General features: G+C 42.4%; 1 protein-coding gene and 1 pseudogene across 4 annotated transcripts in view; both read left to right on the forward strand.

Annotated features, from left to right (window-relative positions):
• HAUS2 (HAUS augmin like complex subunit 2) overlaps positions 1-12,536 on the forward strand; it is a 21,071-nt gene extending 8,535 nt beyond the window's left edge. For 2 of the 4 annotated variants that reach the window (XM_005559308.4, XM_005559307.4), the window contains 5 exons: positions 43-135; positions 1,067-1,136; positions 3,337-3,469; positions 6,459-6,567; positions 9,210-12,536. In XM_005559308.4, the coding sequence (XP_005559365.3) occupies positions 46-135; positions 1,067-1,136; positions 3,337-3,469; positions 6,459-6,567; positions 9,210-9,419 (612 nt within the window). In that variant the 5' untranslated portion in view covers positions 43-45 and the 3' untranslated portion in view covers positions 9,420-12,536. The remainder of the gene's footprint in view (positions 1-42; positions 136-1,066; positions 1,137-3,336; positions 3,470-6,458; positions 6,568-9,209) is intronic. The other 2 variants (XM_045397227.3, XM_045397229.2) reach the window with 2 other exon arrangements.
• Positions 12,537-14,391: 1,855 nt separating this feature from the next.
• On the forward strand, positions 14,392-15,274 carry LOC102141996 (myosin regulatory light chain RLC-A pseudogene; annotated as a pseudogene).
• Positions 15,275-16,139: the final 865 nt, after the last annotated feature.

Here is a 16,139-nt window from a genome sequence, read left to right on the forward strand (position 1 = left end):
TTTTGTGACATTCTGCTACTTTCCTTGTTCGTTTACCAATAGGAGATGTTAAACATGTCTAAGAAAACAGCTTCTTGTTTTGTGAACTTCACCAGACTACAGCAGATCACAGACATTGAAGCTGAAATCTACCAGGTAAATCATGTTGAGCTTTTCACTTTCTTTTCTTTTTCTTTTTTTTTTTTTTTGAGACAGAGTCTCACTCTGTCACCCAGGCTGGAGGCTGGAGTGCAGTGGCACGATCTCAGCTCACTCCTAGCTCCGCCTCCCAGGTTCACACCATTCTCCTGCCTCAGCCTCCTGAGTAGCTGGCACTACAGGCGCCCACTACCCCCACTGGCTAATTTTTTGTATTTTTAGTAGAGACGGGGTTTCACCATGTTAGCCAGGATGGTCTCGATCTCCTGACCTTGTGATCCGCCTGCCTCGGCCTCCCAAAGTGCTGGGATTACAGGTGTGAGTCACCGCGCCCGGACTGAACTTTTCTCTTTGTACTTCTAGTATAGGAAAACAAAAACAAAAGCTGGCCAGATGTAGTGGCTCACACCTATAATCCTCGTGCTTTGGGAGGCCAAGGTGGGAGGACTGCTTGAGCCCAGGAGTTTGAGACCCTGTATGGGCAACATAGGGAGATCCTGTCTCTACAAAAAAATTCAAAAAGTAACCAGACATGGTGGCACACACCTGTAGTCCCAGCTACTTGGGAGGCTAAGGTGGGAGGATCACTTGAGCCTAGGAGGTCGGGGCTGCAGTGAGCCATGTTTGCGCCACTGTACTCCAGCCTGGGTGACAGACGGAGACCCAGTCTCAAAAACAAAATGTGATCCTCCCATCTCAGCCTCCCAAGTAGCTGGGACTACAGGTGTGCACCACCACACCCAGCTAATTTTTTATTTTTAGTAGAGATGGGGTTTCACCATGTTGGCCAGGCTGGTCTCGAACTCCTGACCTCAGGTAATCCACCCACCTCGGCCTCCCAAAGTGCTGGGATTACAGGAGTGAGCCACTGTGCCTGGCCCCGGATACTCTCTGATTGAGCTAAATGTTACTTTTGTTCCCCATGTAGAAAAACCTGGAAATTGAACTCCTGAAACTAGAAAAAGATACAGCAGATGTTGTTCATCCTTTCTTTCTGGGTAAGTGGTTTGGTTTTAGTTAAGTGGATAATCACTGGAATTTCAGCTTTTTCTTGGATTACTGTAATAAGCACCAGTCAGTCAAATTATGATGCACCATCGTTTTTCCAGGTGTTGTTCCAAAGCTAACGAAGTCGTCTATTTCTGTGCTGAAATAGAAGTTCTGTTGGCTTTAGTAGTACAAACAGCATAAAAAGTGACTAAATTGGCTCTTCAAAGTCAGGAGAACTTGGAAGAAAAGTCTGAGGAACTTTCAGATTAAAGGAGACTAAAGGGACATGACAACTAAAGCACTGTACGATCATGGATTGATTTTTTTTTTTTTAATGAGATGGGGTCTTCCTATATTGCCTAGGGTAGTCTTGAATGGCACAAGCAATCCTCCCAAATCAGCCTCCCAAGTAACTGGGATCACAGGTGCATACCACCATGGCTGGCAATGTATTGAATATTTGACGAGAAAGTTTTCTTGTGGCCAGGTGTGGAGAGTCACACCTGTAAACCCAGCACTTTGGGAGGCCAAGGTGGGTGGATTGCTTGAGCCCAGGAGTTCAAGATCAGCCTGGGCAACATGGTGAAACCCTGTCTCTACAAAAAATACAAAAACTAGCCAGGCATTGTAGTGTGTACCTGAAGTACCAGTTACATGAAAGTCTGAGGCAGGAGGATTGTTTGAGCCTGGGAGGTCGAGGCTGCAAGGAGTTGTAATCATAGCACTTCGCTCCAGCGTGGGTGACAGAGTGAGACCCTGTCTCAAAAATTAAAATCCTTTTTGCTGTAAAGGACATTATTGGGATACTTAGTGATGTTTAAATATGGGCTGTACTAAATATTGGTAGTATTGTATCAATGTTAAATTTTTGAATTTGGTAATGTGCTGTAGTTATATAGGAGAATGTTCCTGTTCTTGGGAAATACATGCTAACATTTCACAGGGAAAAAATATGCTGTCTGCAGCTGACTCTCAAATGGATCAGCAAAAATAAAGAGAGAGACAGAGAGAGAGAGAGAGAGAGTGTGTGTGTGTGTGTGTAGAGAGAGAAGGAAGATAAAAAGAAAATGTAGCCAAATGTTAACAATCAGTGAATATAAATAAAATGTATATGTGAGTTCACCAATTTTTTTTGAAACTTTTCTGCAAATCTGAATTTTTTCAAAATAAGAATTTTAAAGACAGGTCAATTGGCAGCCATTAACTGAATGGGGAAAATAATGAGATAATCAGAAATAGCTTGTAAGATGACTTTAAGAGTGTCACCCTGTCACCCAGGCTGAAGTACAGGTCACTGTAACTTTAACACCTGGTTTCAACTGATTCTCTCAAGTAGCTAGGACTACTGGCATGTGCCACCATGCCCAGCTAATTTTTTTTTCTTCAATTTTTTTGTAGAGATGAGGTTTTACTATGTTGCCCAGGCTGGTCTCAAACCCCTGGCCTCAATTCTCCCAGTTCAGTCTCCCAAAACACTGCGATTACAGGTATGAGCTAGCGCACCAGCTAAGGTGACTCTTTTTTCGATGGTCTTTTATAGACTATTAGAATCAGAGATAGGAAAAAACTTTGTGTTAAGAATACAGCTCTGGGCCGGGCGCGGTGGCTCACGCCTGTAATCCCAGCACTTTGGGAGGCCGAGGCGGGCGGATCACAAGGTCAGGAGATCGAGACCACGGTGAAACCCCGTCTCTACTAAAAATACAAAAAATTAGCTGGGCGCGGTTGTGGGCGCCTGTAGTCCCAGCTACTCGGAAGGCTGAGGCAGGAGAATGGCGTGAACCCGGGAGGCGGAGCTTGCAGTGAGCCGAGATCGCGCCACTGCACTCCAGCCTGGGCAACAGAGCGAGACTCCGTCTCAAAAAAAAAAAAAAAAAAAAAAAAAAAGAATACAGCTCTGGCTATTAAGAACTGAATAAGAGGTAGAGATGAGAAACACAGAGAAAGAATTTAGCACTAGATTTGGTTATCACTAGGAAAAGAGATAATAGAAATATATTATATATACAAAAACCGACTAAAAGAAAATTGTTGAAAATGAAATTGGTATTGGTATTAATACCAATTATTAATACAGAGGAGATAGGAGGGTAATGATGGGATGAATTTCTGACATTGGTGGTGTTAAACCAAGGCAAAGAAGAAATTATTAGTGATTCTGTTATTTGTCCTATTGCTAACTGTAATTACTATTTTTAATTTGTATAGCTCAGAAGTGTCATACTCTGCAAAGCATGAATAATCATTTGGAAGCAGTGCTGAAAGAGAAGAGATCCCTTAGGCAAAGACTGTTGAAACCCATGTGCCAGGAAAACTTACCTATTGAAGCTGTTTATCACAGGTTAGACTGAAAAGTAGAAATTAACAGTTACACCTGTTTTCTCAGTTTACTTTTTGTTTTGCAGTTACTTTGCAGCAGAATTCATAAAACAATTAGTGATTCTATTTGTTAACATTATTAATGTTGATATATTAAACCAGAAAGAAAATCATTGCTTTTAAACCACTATACCTATGGCAAAAAGAAAGAATTTGGCTATCGTGTTTTGGGAATTACAAATTATGACTTTAGTGAAAGAAATTAGATCCATAATATGTAACAAAAATTGTATGTGAAGTAAATTCATTGTTGTAAAGTAAATTCATTGTTGAGTTAATGTTGCCTATATGTAAAAATTCTATTGTGGGCGTTTAACTGGGGCAGATGAAAACACTATCAACTAAGGGAGGAAAAAACCTGGATTTTGTTCTCATCGCTACTGTTTATATGCCTCAAAGCCTTGAGCAAATGATTTAAATTTTTCACTTGGTTTCCCAATAAATAGAATGGAGATGACTTCTATTGCCCTCTTCCTCACAGTATTACAAGTATCAAATTGAAGATGTAGATTATGACTAATGATAAATACCAGCCTGGGCAACATGGCAAAATCCCATTTCTACCAAAAAAACAAAAACAAAAAACAAAAATGAGCAAAGCATGATGGCACACACCTGTATTCCTAGCTACCTGGGAGGCTGAGCTGGGAGGATGACCTGAGCCCAGAAGGTCAACTCTGCAGTGAGCTGTGATTGTACCAGCCTGGGTAACAGAGTGAGACTCTGTCTCAAATAAATAAGAAGCAAGCATCTGGGGATCTCATTGCTAACTTTCTCCACCAGTGCCTCACTAGCTTAAGCAAATCAGTATCTTCTTTTTTTTTTTTTTGAGACAGAGTCTCGCTCTGTCGCCCAGGCTGGAGTGCAGTGGCCGGATCTCAGCTCACTGCAAGCTCCGCCTCCCGGGTTTATGCCATTCTCCTGCCTCAGCCTCCCAAGTAGCTGGGACTACAGGCGCCCGCCACCTCGCCCAGCTAGTTTTTTGTCTTTTTAGTAGAGACGGGGTTTCACCGTGTTAGCCAGGATGGTCTCGATCTCCTGACCTCGTGATCCGCCCGTCTCGGCCTCCCAAAGTGCTGGGATTACAGGCTTGAGCCACCGCGCCCGGCAGTATCTTCTCTTAAGTGTCAGATTTTTTATTTTGTAGGAAAACAATAGATATGCAAAAACTTATTCTTCCAAAAAGACAAAACAAGGCTGGGCACAGTGGCTCACGCCTGTAATCCCAACACTTTGGGAGGCCGAAGTGGGCTGATCACTTGAGACCAGGAGTTCGAGACCAGCCTGGCCAACATGGTGAAACCCTGTCTCTACCAAAAAATACAAAATATGCTGGGCATGGTGGCACATGCCTGTAATACCAGCTACTGGTGAGGCTGAGGCAGGAAAATCACATGAACCCATGAGGCAGAGGTTGCAGTGAGCTGAGATTGTGCCACTGCACTCCAGCCTGGGCAACAGGTGAGACTCTGTCTCAAAACAAAAAACAAAACAAAACCCCTTTCCTGTGGCTATATTCAGTATCTCTTTAGTACATTATCATTACCCTTAGCGTATATACTGTACTACATCTAAGAACTGGGCAATGATTTGAAAGCGTTTTTGCAAATGCAGAGATTCAAAGTAGCTTTCTATGTAGGCTATTTCAATGAAGTACATTTATTCTTATTGTCTTCATTTTTCACAGAGAATGAGTAGGTTGAAATGGAATGAGGCCGGGCGTCATAGCTCACGCCTGTAATCCTAATAATTTGGGAGGCCAAGATGGGTGGATCACTTGAGGCCAGGACTTTGAGACCAGCCTGGCCAACATGACAAAACCCTGTCTCTACTAAAAATACAAAAAGTAACTGAGTGTAGTGGTGCATGCCTGTAATCTCAGCTACTCAGGAGGCTGAGGCACAAGAATCACTTGAATCCAGGAGGCGGAGGTTATAGTGAGCCGAGATTGTGCCACTACATTCCAGCCTGGGCAACAGAATGAGACTCTGTCTCAAAAAGAAATAAATGGGGCCGGGCGAGGTGACTCATGTCTGTAATCCCAGCACTTTGGGAGGCTGAGGCGGGTGGATCATGAGGTCAGGAGATTGAGACCATCCTGGCCAACATAATGAACCCTGTCTTTGCTAAAAATACAAAAATTAGCTGGGCATGGTGGCATGTGCCTCTAATCCCAGCTACTCAGGAGGCTGAGGCAGGAGAATTGCTTGAACCCAGGAGGCGGAGGTTGCAGTGAGCTGAGATTGTGCCACTGCACTCCAGCCTGGTGACATAGTGAGACTCCATCTCAAAAAAAAAAAAAAAGAAAAAGGAAACAGAATGGGATTTTTTTTATCTAGGGAAATTCCTTTACTTATATGAGAAAATGATTATGATTAACATTGAGGTTTCTTTAACATTAAGTTGGATTCCAGATATGATTACTGTTATCTCTTTCCATTTTTTTATTGGATGACAGGTTGCTTAAAGTGAAAGAGAAGGACCTTTTTTTAATCACTAATATTTCTATGAATGCAGGAAGGTTGTTATTGGCTCTCTAGGTTGATTGTAATTCTTATCTCAAATTAAAAGTCCTGATTAAAGGAAAAGAAAAAGAACGCAAAACAATTAAACTTTAAAAAATGGTTAGGCCGGGCGCGGTGGCTCAAGCCTGTAATCCCAGCACTTTGGGAGGCCGAGGCGGGCGGATCACGAGGTCAGGAGATCGAGACCATCCTGGCTAACACGGTGAAACCCCGTCTCTACTAAAAAATACAAAAAACTAGCCGGGCGAGGTGGCGGGCACCTGTAGTCCCAGCTACTCGGGAGGCTGAGGCAGGAGAATGGCGTGAACCCGGGAGGTGGAGCTTGCAGTGAGCTGAGATCCGGCCACTGCACTCCAGCCTAGGCGACAGAGCGAGACTCTGTCTCAAAAAAAAAAAAAATGGTTGACTTTTTTCTTTCTCTTTCAGATATATGGTACATTTGCTGGAATTGGCTGTGACTTTCATTGAGAGATTAGAAACCCACCTTGAAACAATTAGAAATATACCTCATTTAGCTGCAAATCTAAAGAAAATGGTGAGTATTAATATAACTATCTTTAGTTATTTTATACTAGAATCTTAGAGGTATGCTCTCCCAGTTTAACTTTTTAATAGCTAATATTACGAGCTAGTTATTTTTTAAATCAAGAAGTGTTTTCTTGGCCAGGCAGGTGGCTCACGCCTGTAATCCCTGCACTTTGGGAGGCCGTGGCAGTTGGATTACTTGAAGTCAGGAGTTGGAGACCAGCCTGGCCAACATGGTGAAACTCCATCTCTACTGAAAATACAAAAATTAGCTGGGCATGGTGGTGCACGCCTGTAATTCCAGCTACCCAGGAGGCTGAGGCAGGAGAATTGCTTGAAACTGGGAGGCAGAGGTTGTAGTGAGCCGAGATCGTGCCACTGCACTCCATCCTAGGCAACAGAGCAAGACTCCATTTCCCCAAAAAAAAAAAAAAAAAGAAGTGTTTATTTAGACCTTGGATTTAACATTTTCTTTTTCATATAATTTTTCTTTAGAAGCCATTTTAAATTCTTTTATTCCAACATTTAATAAACATGTGTTGCCTTCATTGTGCTGTGGCTATGCTACATGTATTGTGAAAGATAGATATGACCAAACCCTGCCTTCAAATTCTCAATGTTTGGTGAGACAGCTATAAAATATGTATTTTCTACTTTATAGGATTGTATTTGCATAATCGATGCAGCAGAGAATTATAAAGAGATGCCATCTATTGAGCATAGAAAAGAGAGGAATTACTTCCAGTCTAGGAGGATTCTGAGTAGGATAGGGGTAGGAAGACTTCAATTAAGTTTTTGTTTTGTTTTTTAAATAGAGACGAGTTCTCACTATGTTGCCTAGGCTGGTCTTGAACTCCTAAGCTCAAGTGAGGCACCTGCCTCAGCCTCTCAAAGTGCTGAGATCACAGGCATGAGCCACCACGTCCGGCTTCAATAAAGATTTATTTAGGTGTTAGCAGTAAGCCGAATCTTTTTTTTTTTTTCTGAGATGGAGTTTCACTCTTGTTACCCAGGCTGGAGTGCAATGGCATAATCTCGGCTCACTGCAACCTCCGCCTCTTGGGTTCAAGCGATTCTCCTGCCTCAGCCTCCCAAGTAGCTGGGATTACAGGCGCCCACCACCACGCCCTGCTAATAGTTTGTATTTTTAGTAGAGATGGGGTTTCGCCATGTCGACCAGGCTGGTCTCCAACTCCTGACCTCAGGTGATCCACCTACCTCGGCCTCCCAAAGTGTTGGGATTAAAAGCCTGAGCCACTGCGCTTGCCAAAGTAAGCTGAATCTTCAGGAACAGGTGAAATTTAAGTATGGGGGAAAAGTGATACTCCACTTTGGCTGGTGCCTAAAGGTATTGAGGAGATTAGCTTAGGGTTAGTTTATGCAGTGCCTTAAAAACCAGACTAAGAATCTTAGACTTTACTGTCTGAGTATTGGGGAGCCATTGGATATGTGTGTGTGTATGTGTGTGTGTCTATGTGTGTGTGTGTTTTCTTTTTTTAGTGAAGGGTGCAGAGGAGTGACTTGATTAGAACTGTGCCTTAATCATGGAGAAAATACTGGATAGAGCAGACGGAGCCTTGCTACTCCTAAGTATGGGCAGAGAGTATCAGCATCACTTGGAAACTTGTTTTAAATACAAAACTACAGACATCATGCACCCTAGACCTTCAGAATCAGAATCTTATGTTTTAACAAGCTCCTCAGGTGATTCCTGTGCACATTAAAGTTCGATCAGCTCAGGCCAGGCGCAGTGGCTCACGCCTGTAATCCCAGCACTTTGGGAGGCTGAGGCGGGCAAATCACAAGGTCAGGAGATCGAGACCATCCTGGCCAACATGGTGAAACCCCATCTCTACTAAAAATACAAAAATTAACATGGTGTGGTGGCGCACGCCTGTAGTCCCAGCTACTTGAGGGGCCGAGGCAAGAGAATCGCTTGAACCTGGGAGGCAGGTTGCAGTGAGCCGAGATCGCGACACTGCACTCCAGCCTAGCGACAGAAAGAGACCCCGTCTCAAAAAAAAAAGTTTGATCAGCTCTGGGTTAGAAGACTAGGCAGAGAAACCAAAGGCAGAAAAACCTGGAGACTAATTTACAGTCATTCAGATAAAAGATGTAAAGCGTAGAAATACAGAAGATAATTTTTTTAGATTTTGGAGGTCAAATTTTTAGAACTTGGCTATGAATTAGACAAGGGACACATCAAAGATAATGAAGTTTCTAGTCTGGGTGACTTGAAGGTGAGTAGGATCAAGTGTGGGTTAAAGAAGTTAGTTTGTTTTTTGACACATCTTGCACATGTAGTAAATGGTCAATCACTGTTGAACTGTAGTTAAACTGAGTTTGAGATATTGAAGGTACATCCAGATAGAGATTACCAATAGTCTTAAATGTGGGCCTGAATTTTAGGAAGGGGGTTAGGTTTAGCAATATAAATTGAGGGTCATCTGCATTGAGTGATTATTGAAGACAAAAGAGGTGAACTCACAAAGAGTAGGTTGGTGCTATAAAGTGGGAAGGCATAGTTTTAAGGAACTTTTGAAGTAAGGGGCTGGAAAAAGATCAGGTGTTAACCTTTGGTATCAATTATTCATGATATAATGAATTAACAAGAGATATAATTTCTCCTGTTTCCCTTTTCAAATGTTACAGAACCAGGCTTTAGCAAAGATGGATATATTGGTGACTGAGACAGAAGAACTGGCAGAGAATATACTCAAGTGGCGTAAACAACAAAATGAAGTTTCATCTTGTATCCCCAAAATATTAGCTGAAGAAAGTTATCTTTATAAACATGATATTACAATGCCTCCTTTACCTTTTACTTCTAAAGTTCATGTCCAAACTACTAATGCCAAGTAGTCATCAACTTTATTTTTGCTTAATTATGTGTAGTCATATGAAGTCTATTTCTAGTTGACTGTAACATGGGTATTAATAGTCTTTGCTGCTAGTAATACTGAAGGAACCTGCTTTATGTTGGAGTATCAAGATCTCAGGTTCATTAAGACCAAACTGACTTTTCCTTTGTTTTTCGTGTATTTTTATTCTACCTTTCAGTAAAACTAGAGAAGATAAAAAATAGCCATGACAATTTATTAACATAAGTGAATTAACCATTTCTCAGGCAGAAAATTCTCTTTTTTAAAAAATGTGTGTTTATGGTCTGGTGTGGTGGCTCACACCTGTAGTCCTAACACTTAGGGAGGCTGAGGCGGGCAGATCGCTTAAACCCAGGAGTTCAAGACCAGCCTGGGTAACATGGTGAAAGCCCGTATCTACAAAATATACAAAAAATTAGCCGACCATGGTGGTGCATGCCTGTAGTCCCAGCTATTCAGGAGGCTGAGGTAAGAGGATCACCTAAGCCTGGGAGGTCATGGTTGCAATGAGCCATGATCACACCACTGTGCTACAGCCTGGACCACACGTTTCAAAAAAAAAAAAGTGTGTTTCTGGCCAAGCACGGTGGCTCGTGCCTGTACTTTGGGAGGCCCAGGTGGGCGGATCATGAGGTCAGGAGTTCAAGACCAGCCTGGCCACCATGGCGAAACAACTGTCTCTACAAAAAATACAAAAATTAGGCTGGGCGCAGTGGCTCACGCCTGTAATCCCAGCACTTTGGGAGGCCAACCCAGGTGGGTGGATCACCTGAGGTCAGGAGTTTGAGACCAGCCTGGACAACATGGTGAAACCCCATCTTTAGTAGAAATACAAAAAATTAGCCAGGCATGGTGGTGGATGCCTGTAATCCCAGCCACTTGGGAGGCTGAGGCAGAAGAATCGCTTGAACCTAGGAGGCAGAGGTTACAGTAAGCCGAGATTGTGCCACTGCACTCCAGCCTGGGCGACAGAGGAAGACTCCATCTCCAAAAAAAAAAAAAATTAGCCAGGCATGGTGGCATGTGCCTGTAATCCCAGCTACTCAGGAGGCTGAGGCAGGAGAATCACTTGAGCCCAGGAGACAGAGGTTGCAGTGCACCCAGATCGTGCCACCACACTCCAGCCTGGGCAACAGAGCAAGACTCTGTCTTCGAAAAAAAAAGGTGTTTCTGAATTAGAAGAGTCTTCTTGAATCTGAAAATGTCTATGGTGATTATTCCTATGGGAATGTCACTAAGTATGCAGAAAAGAGTAACATAGCCAGCCTGACTTATCCTTTGAAAGGCCTGATGATAAGGTTCGTCCTTGGCTGTTGCATCTGGGAACTTAGATATCAGGTGTCTTGGTCTGTTCTGCCGTCATAACAGAATTACACAAACTATTTTATAACGAATAGAAGTTTATTTGGTTGATGGGTGTGGAGGCTAGGCAGTCCAAGAACATGGCGCCAGCATCTAGCGAGGGTCTTGCCATGGCAGAAGGCGTCACGTGGCAAGTGAGCATGAGAAAGATATATAGGTCTAAACTTAGCCTTTTATCATGAGCGCACTCCCGAGATAGCAGCACTAATTCACTAATGAGAGCAAAGCCTTCCTTACCTAATCACTTGTTAAAGGTCTCATAACACTTTTACAATGTCAATTAAATTTCCAACACTTGAACTTGGGGGACATATTTAAACCTTAACAGGAGGGCTCCACTCACTGAAAAGAGTGGTTCATGGTAACTAACCTGTTTGTACAATGTGGTGTGTGCTGAACACCTGCTTTCTTCCTGGGAGTCTAGAATTTTGGTACATGGTAGGTAGAAGGTACCTACGTGACCAGCCCCCAGTAACTGGGCACTGTATCTCTAACAAGCTTCCCTGGTAAACAACATTTCTCACATGTTGTCACAATTCAGTTGCTGGTGGAATGAAACAACACATATGTGTGACTCCACTGTTAGGGGACTCTGGGAACTTATACCTGGTTTCCCCAAGACTTTGCCTCTGTACCTCTTCTCTTTGCTGTTTTGCTTCATATGCTTTTGCTGTAATAAATCATACCTGTGTGATGATATGCTGAGTCTTGTGAATTCTAGCACATCATGGAACCTGGAGGTAGTCTTGGAGACCCTGGCACACAAAGCAGTTCCTGAGTGTTCACTGGCAGCTGTAGAAAGAGGCAAAGAAGAAACAGCAAAGAAAAGGGCACATTGTGGTACAACTTTGGAGGTTTACCTTGCAAAATGCTCAGATATTTTACCTATCTGAGGTTATTGTGCATATAATAGAGAGTGATATACTAACAACTGCCTCAGGATATACTCTTTTTAATCAGTATTGTAACTACCCTTGGCTTATTTTACTTTTAGACTTGGGGTTCTGTTTTGCAATAAGACATGTACATCAGTTTTGTTTTTTGTTTTTTCTTTTCGAAGACAGGATCTCACTCTGTCACCCAGGTTGCTGAGAGTGCTGAGAGTATGGTATGGCCTGATCTTGGCTCACTGCAGCCTTGACCTTTCAGGCTCAAGTGATCCTCCCACCTCAGCCTCCCAAGTAGTTGGGACTATAGGCACGTGCCACCATGCCTGGCTAATTTTTGTATTTTCTGTAGAGACGGGGTTTTGCCATGTTGTCGAGGCTGGTCTTGAACTACTGGGTTCAAACGATCCTCCCACCTCAGCCTCCCAAAGTGCTGGGAGTACAGGTGTTAGCCACCGTGCCTGGCCTCATTGCACTCCTTAACACAAGAAGACTTCAACAATGATGAGTAAAATAGTTGTTTATAAGGAAGCAGGATCATTACCAAAATAAATCCGGCTAAAACAACAGGAATCGTGTTTTAAAGCCTACTTCGCTAATTTTTACTAGTAGGATAGGAGTGGTAATATCTCGAACATTACATAGGCATAGCCTTTAGTTGTATTTCATCAAAAATCTCTTCATACCCCACGTTGGTTTCAAAACATACTATGCTTTTTCTTGATGTTATTTCCTATATTCATTTTTGTGTGTCTGTGTATGTCACAAATATTGATATGCCTCGTTGTTTATTTTTGTTTTATGCCTTTTTCAAAATATAAAAATAAACCTGTAATTTCTAACTAAAATTTTGTAGTCCTAGTCTGAATTTAAAGTGATAGAAAGGACTGATGTACTCTTTAGCTTATACAGTATAGGCATACAGGCTATCAGAATCAAAAGAGCTGGAGGTAAGTTAAGCCTGAGGTCTACTTTAAAGGGAAAAGCTAATTTAATACTCTTCCAGAGTCAATCAGTGCTGATTAATTTTTCTTTAATTATTCAACTTTTAGATGTGTGGATACTAAAAACAAAAAATCAGCTCTGCATGCCTTTTTTTTTTTTTTTTTTTTTGAGATTGTCTTGCTCTCACCCAGGCCGGAATGCAGTGGCACAATCACAGCTCACTGCACTCTCAACCTCCTGGGCTCAATGGATCCTCCCACCTCAGCCTCCCAAGTAGCTGGGACTACAACTGCGCCCCACCACACCCAGCTAATTTTTAAATTTTTTTGTAGAGATGAGGTCTTGTATTGCCCAGGCTGGTCTTGAACTCCTGGGTTCAAGCAATCTTGGCCTCCCAAAGTGCTGGGATTACAGGTGTGAGCCCCTTTGCACCTAGCCTGAATGTCTGTGTTTTCTACTTACACTAGAAGAGGTGTGTGATATTTGCAAATTTATTACCAGCATAGTAGTGATACCAGTTTGTGAAGACCATTCTGGAATAATCGAGATGCTGCCTGGTTTTCCTAGCATTTTTCTTATTTTCTTTCTTTCTCTATGTGACTCTACCAGTCTGACCCCTGATTTATCCTCTGATTTATCCCTGATTTATCCCCTGATTTATCCCTGATTTATCCTAAGTGAAGTCAGGAACATAGTCTGAGGATTTCTTGATATGCAAAATCTATAACAGAGTTGAGATTTTAATAAGACTGTAATTAGTGTATTGTGGGATTTCTTCACATATCTATAAAACACATGAATTTACATAAAAGGTTTATCCCACAATTTGGGGAATCCACTAATTGAGTTTACTGAAAAATTATGCATTAGACCCTTGAACAACATAAGTTTGAAGTGCACAGGTATATGCAATTTTTTATTTTATTTATTTTTTTTGAGATAAGACTCTCATTGTCACCAGGCTAGAGTGCAGTGGTGTGATCTCAGCTCACTGCAACCTCTGCCTCCTGGGTTCAAGCAATTCTCCTGCCTCAGCCTCCTGAGTAGCTGGGATTATAGGTGCACACCATCATATCTGGCTAATTTTTGTATTTTTAGTAGAGACAGGATTTCACCATATTGGCCAGGATGGTCTCGATCTCTTGACCTCGTGCTCCACGCACCTCGGCCTCCCAAAGTGCTGGGGTTACAGGAGTGAGCCACTGTGTAGGGCCACAATTGTTTTTTTTCAATAAATATATTGGAAATTTGTTTGGAGCTTTGTGACAACTTGAAAAATTCACAGGCCAGGCATAGTGGCTCATGCCTGTAATCCCAGCACTTTGGGAGGCCAAGGCGGGCGGGTAATCACCCTAGGTTGGGAGTTCGAGACCAGCCTGACCAACATGGAGAAACCCCGTCTCTAGGAAAATTACAAAATTAGCCAGGAATGGTGGCACATGCCTGTAATCCCAGCTACTTGGGAGGCTGAGGCAGGAGAATTGCTCGAACCCAGGAGGTGGAGGTTGCAATGAGCTGAGGTGGTGCCATTGCACTCCAGCCTGGGCAACAAGAGCAAAACTCTGTCTCAAAAACAAAAACAAAAAAGTTCATAGATGAACTGTATGGCCTACAGATATCTTGAATGCAAAAGATATATGTAGATACTGGTCTATCATTTACTACTCTAAAATACACAAATCTATTAAAAGTTAAATTTTATGAAAACATAGACTGTACATGTAAGCAAATTTAAAATGCAATATTAAATTATAACTCCATAGCTGCCACTGTCTGGCCACAGCCCCGCGCTCTTCGCCGTCGCTCACCATCTTGCACAGAGTGGCCCCGGTTCTGGGGTTTGGTGCCAGAATTAAACAACCATCATGTCGAGCAAAAAGGCATACCAAGACCACCAAGAAGCGCCCTCAGTGCGCGACATCCAGTGTGTTTACCGTGTTTGACCAGTCACAGATTCAGGAGTTCAAAGAGGCCTTCACAACTGATCAGAACAGAGATGGTTTCATCAACAAGGAAGATTTGCATGATATGTTAGATTACTTCTCTAGGGAAGAATCCCACTGATGCATACCTTGATGCCATGATGAATGAGGCACCAGGGCCCATTAATTTTACCATGTTCCTCACCATGTTTGGTGAGAAGTTAAATGGCACAGATCCTGAAGATGTCATCAGAAATGCTTTTGCTTGCTTTGATGAAGAACAGGCACCATTCAGGAAGATTACCTGAGAGAGCTGCTGATAACCATGGGGTATCAGTTTACAGATGAGGAGGTGGATGAGCTGTACAGAGAAGCACCTAATGACAAAAAGGGGAATTTCAATTACATTGAGTTCACAAGCATCCTTGCTTGTGAAGAAACATGGAGTAAAAGACAAAGATGACCGAAAAGAACTTTAGCTAAAACCTTCCAATTACATTGTCTTACTCTGTTTTATTTCTCACACACTTCCCCCACCTTCATAGAACCTGTTGCATGCAACTTAGTTTCACACCTTTGCCTCTTTTTTTTTTTTTAATGTATTTATTCCAGACCTTTCTGCCACTTAGCACCTGTATAATCAGACTGGAAATGGGGATGAGGGCATAAATTGTATTGAAAAAGAGATCGCCAATAAAAATGGCCCCCCCAAAACATAACTCTATAAACTAGTACGTACTGTACTACTGCAATTTTGTAACTGCCTCCTGTTTTAGTGAGTCAAGTGTTGCCAGTATCTGCTTAAAACTCTGTGATGCTAATCATCAGAGCAGTTCCTCTCTTCAGTAAATTACAGGTTACAGTAAATTATTGTGTATTACAATAAAACGTGATCTCTTGAGGTTCTTGAGTGTTTTCACCATATTCAGTGCAATACCATAAGCCTTGAATAACATCAGGGGACCAGTACAAAGTGCCACTAGTGATGCTGGAAGTGCTCTCAAGAAGCAGAGAAAAGTCATGACATTACAAGAAAAAGGTGAATTGCTTGTTATGTACTATAGATCTGCAGCTGTGGTTGCCTACCATTTCAAGATAAATGAATCCATTGTAAGGCCCATTGTAAAATTTTAAAAAATTGTGCAACCATGACCACAGCTACACCAGCAGGCACAAAAACCTTGCGCTTTTTGTGAAATACCTTTTTTATAGTTTATTTTTATTTTTTAATTTTTGTAGAGATGAGGTCTCACGATTTTGCCTAGGCTGGTCTCAAACTACTAGGCTCAAGCAATACTCCTACCTTGGCCACTCAAAGTGCTGGGATTACAGGCGTGAGCCACCATGCCTGGCCCTGAAATAGCTTTTTATCTCATATTGAAAATGCAGCTTTTGGCCGGGTGCAGTGACTCACACCTGTAATCCCAGCATTTTGGGAGTGGGCAGATCACCTGAGGTCAGGAGTTTGAGACCAGCCTGGCCAATATGGTGAAACCCTGTCTCTACTGAAAATACAAAAATTAGCCAGGCGTGGTGGTGCACACCTGTAATCCCAGCTACTCGGGAGACTGAGGCAGAAGAATC

The sequence above is a fragment of the Macaca fascicularis genome, chromosome 7 (assembly GCF_037993035.2).
Source record: "Macaca fascicularis isolate 582-1 chromosome 7, T2T-MFA8v1.1".
Lineage (NCBI taxonomy): Eukaryota > Metazoa > Chordata > Mammalia > Primates > Cercopithecidae > Macaca > Macaca fascicularis.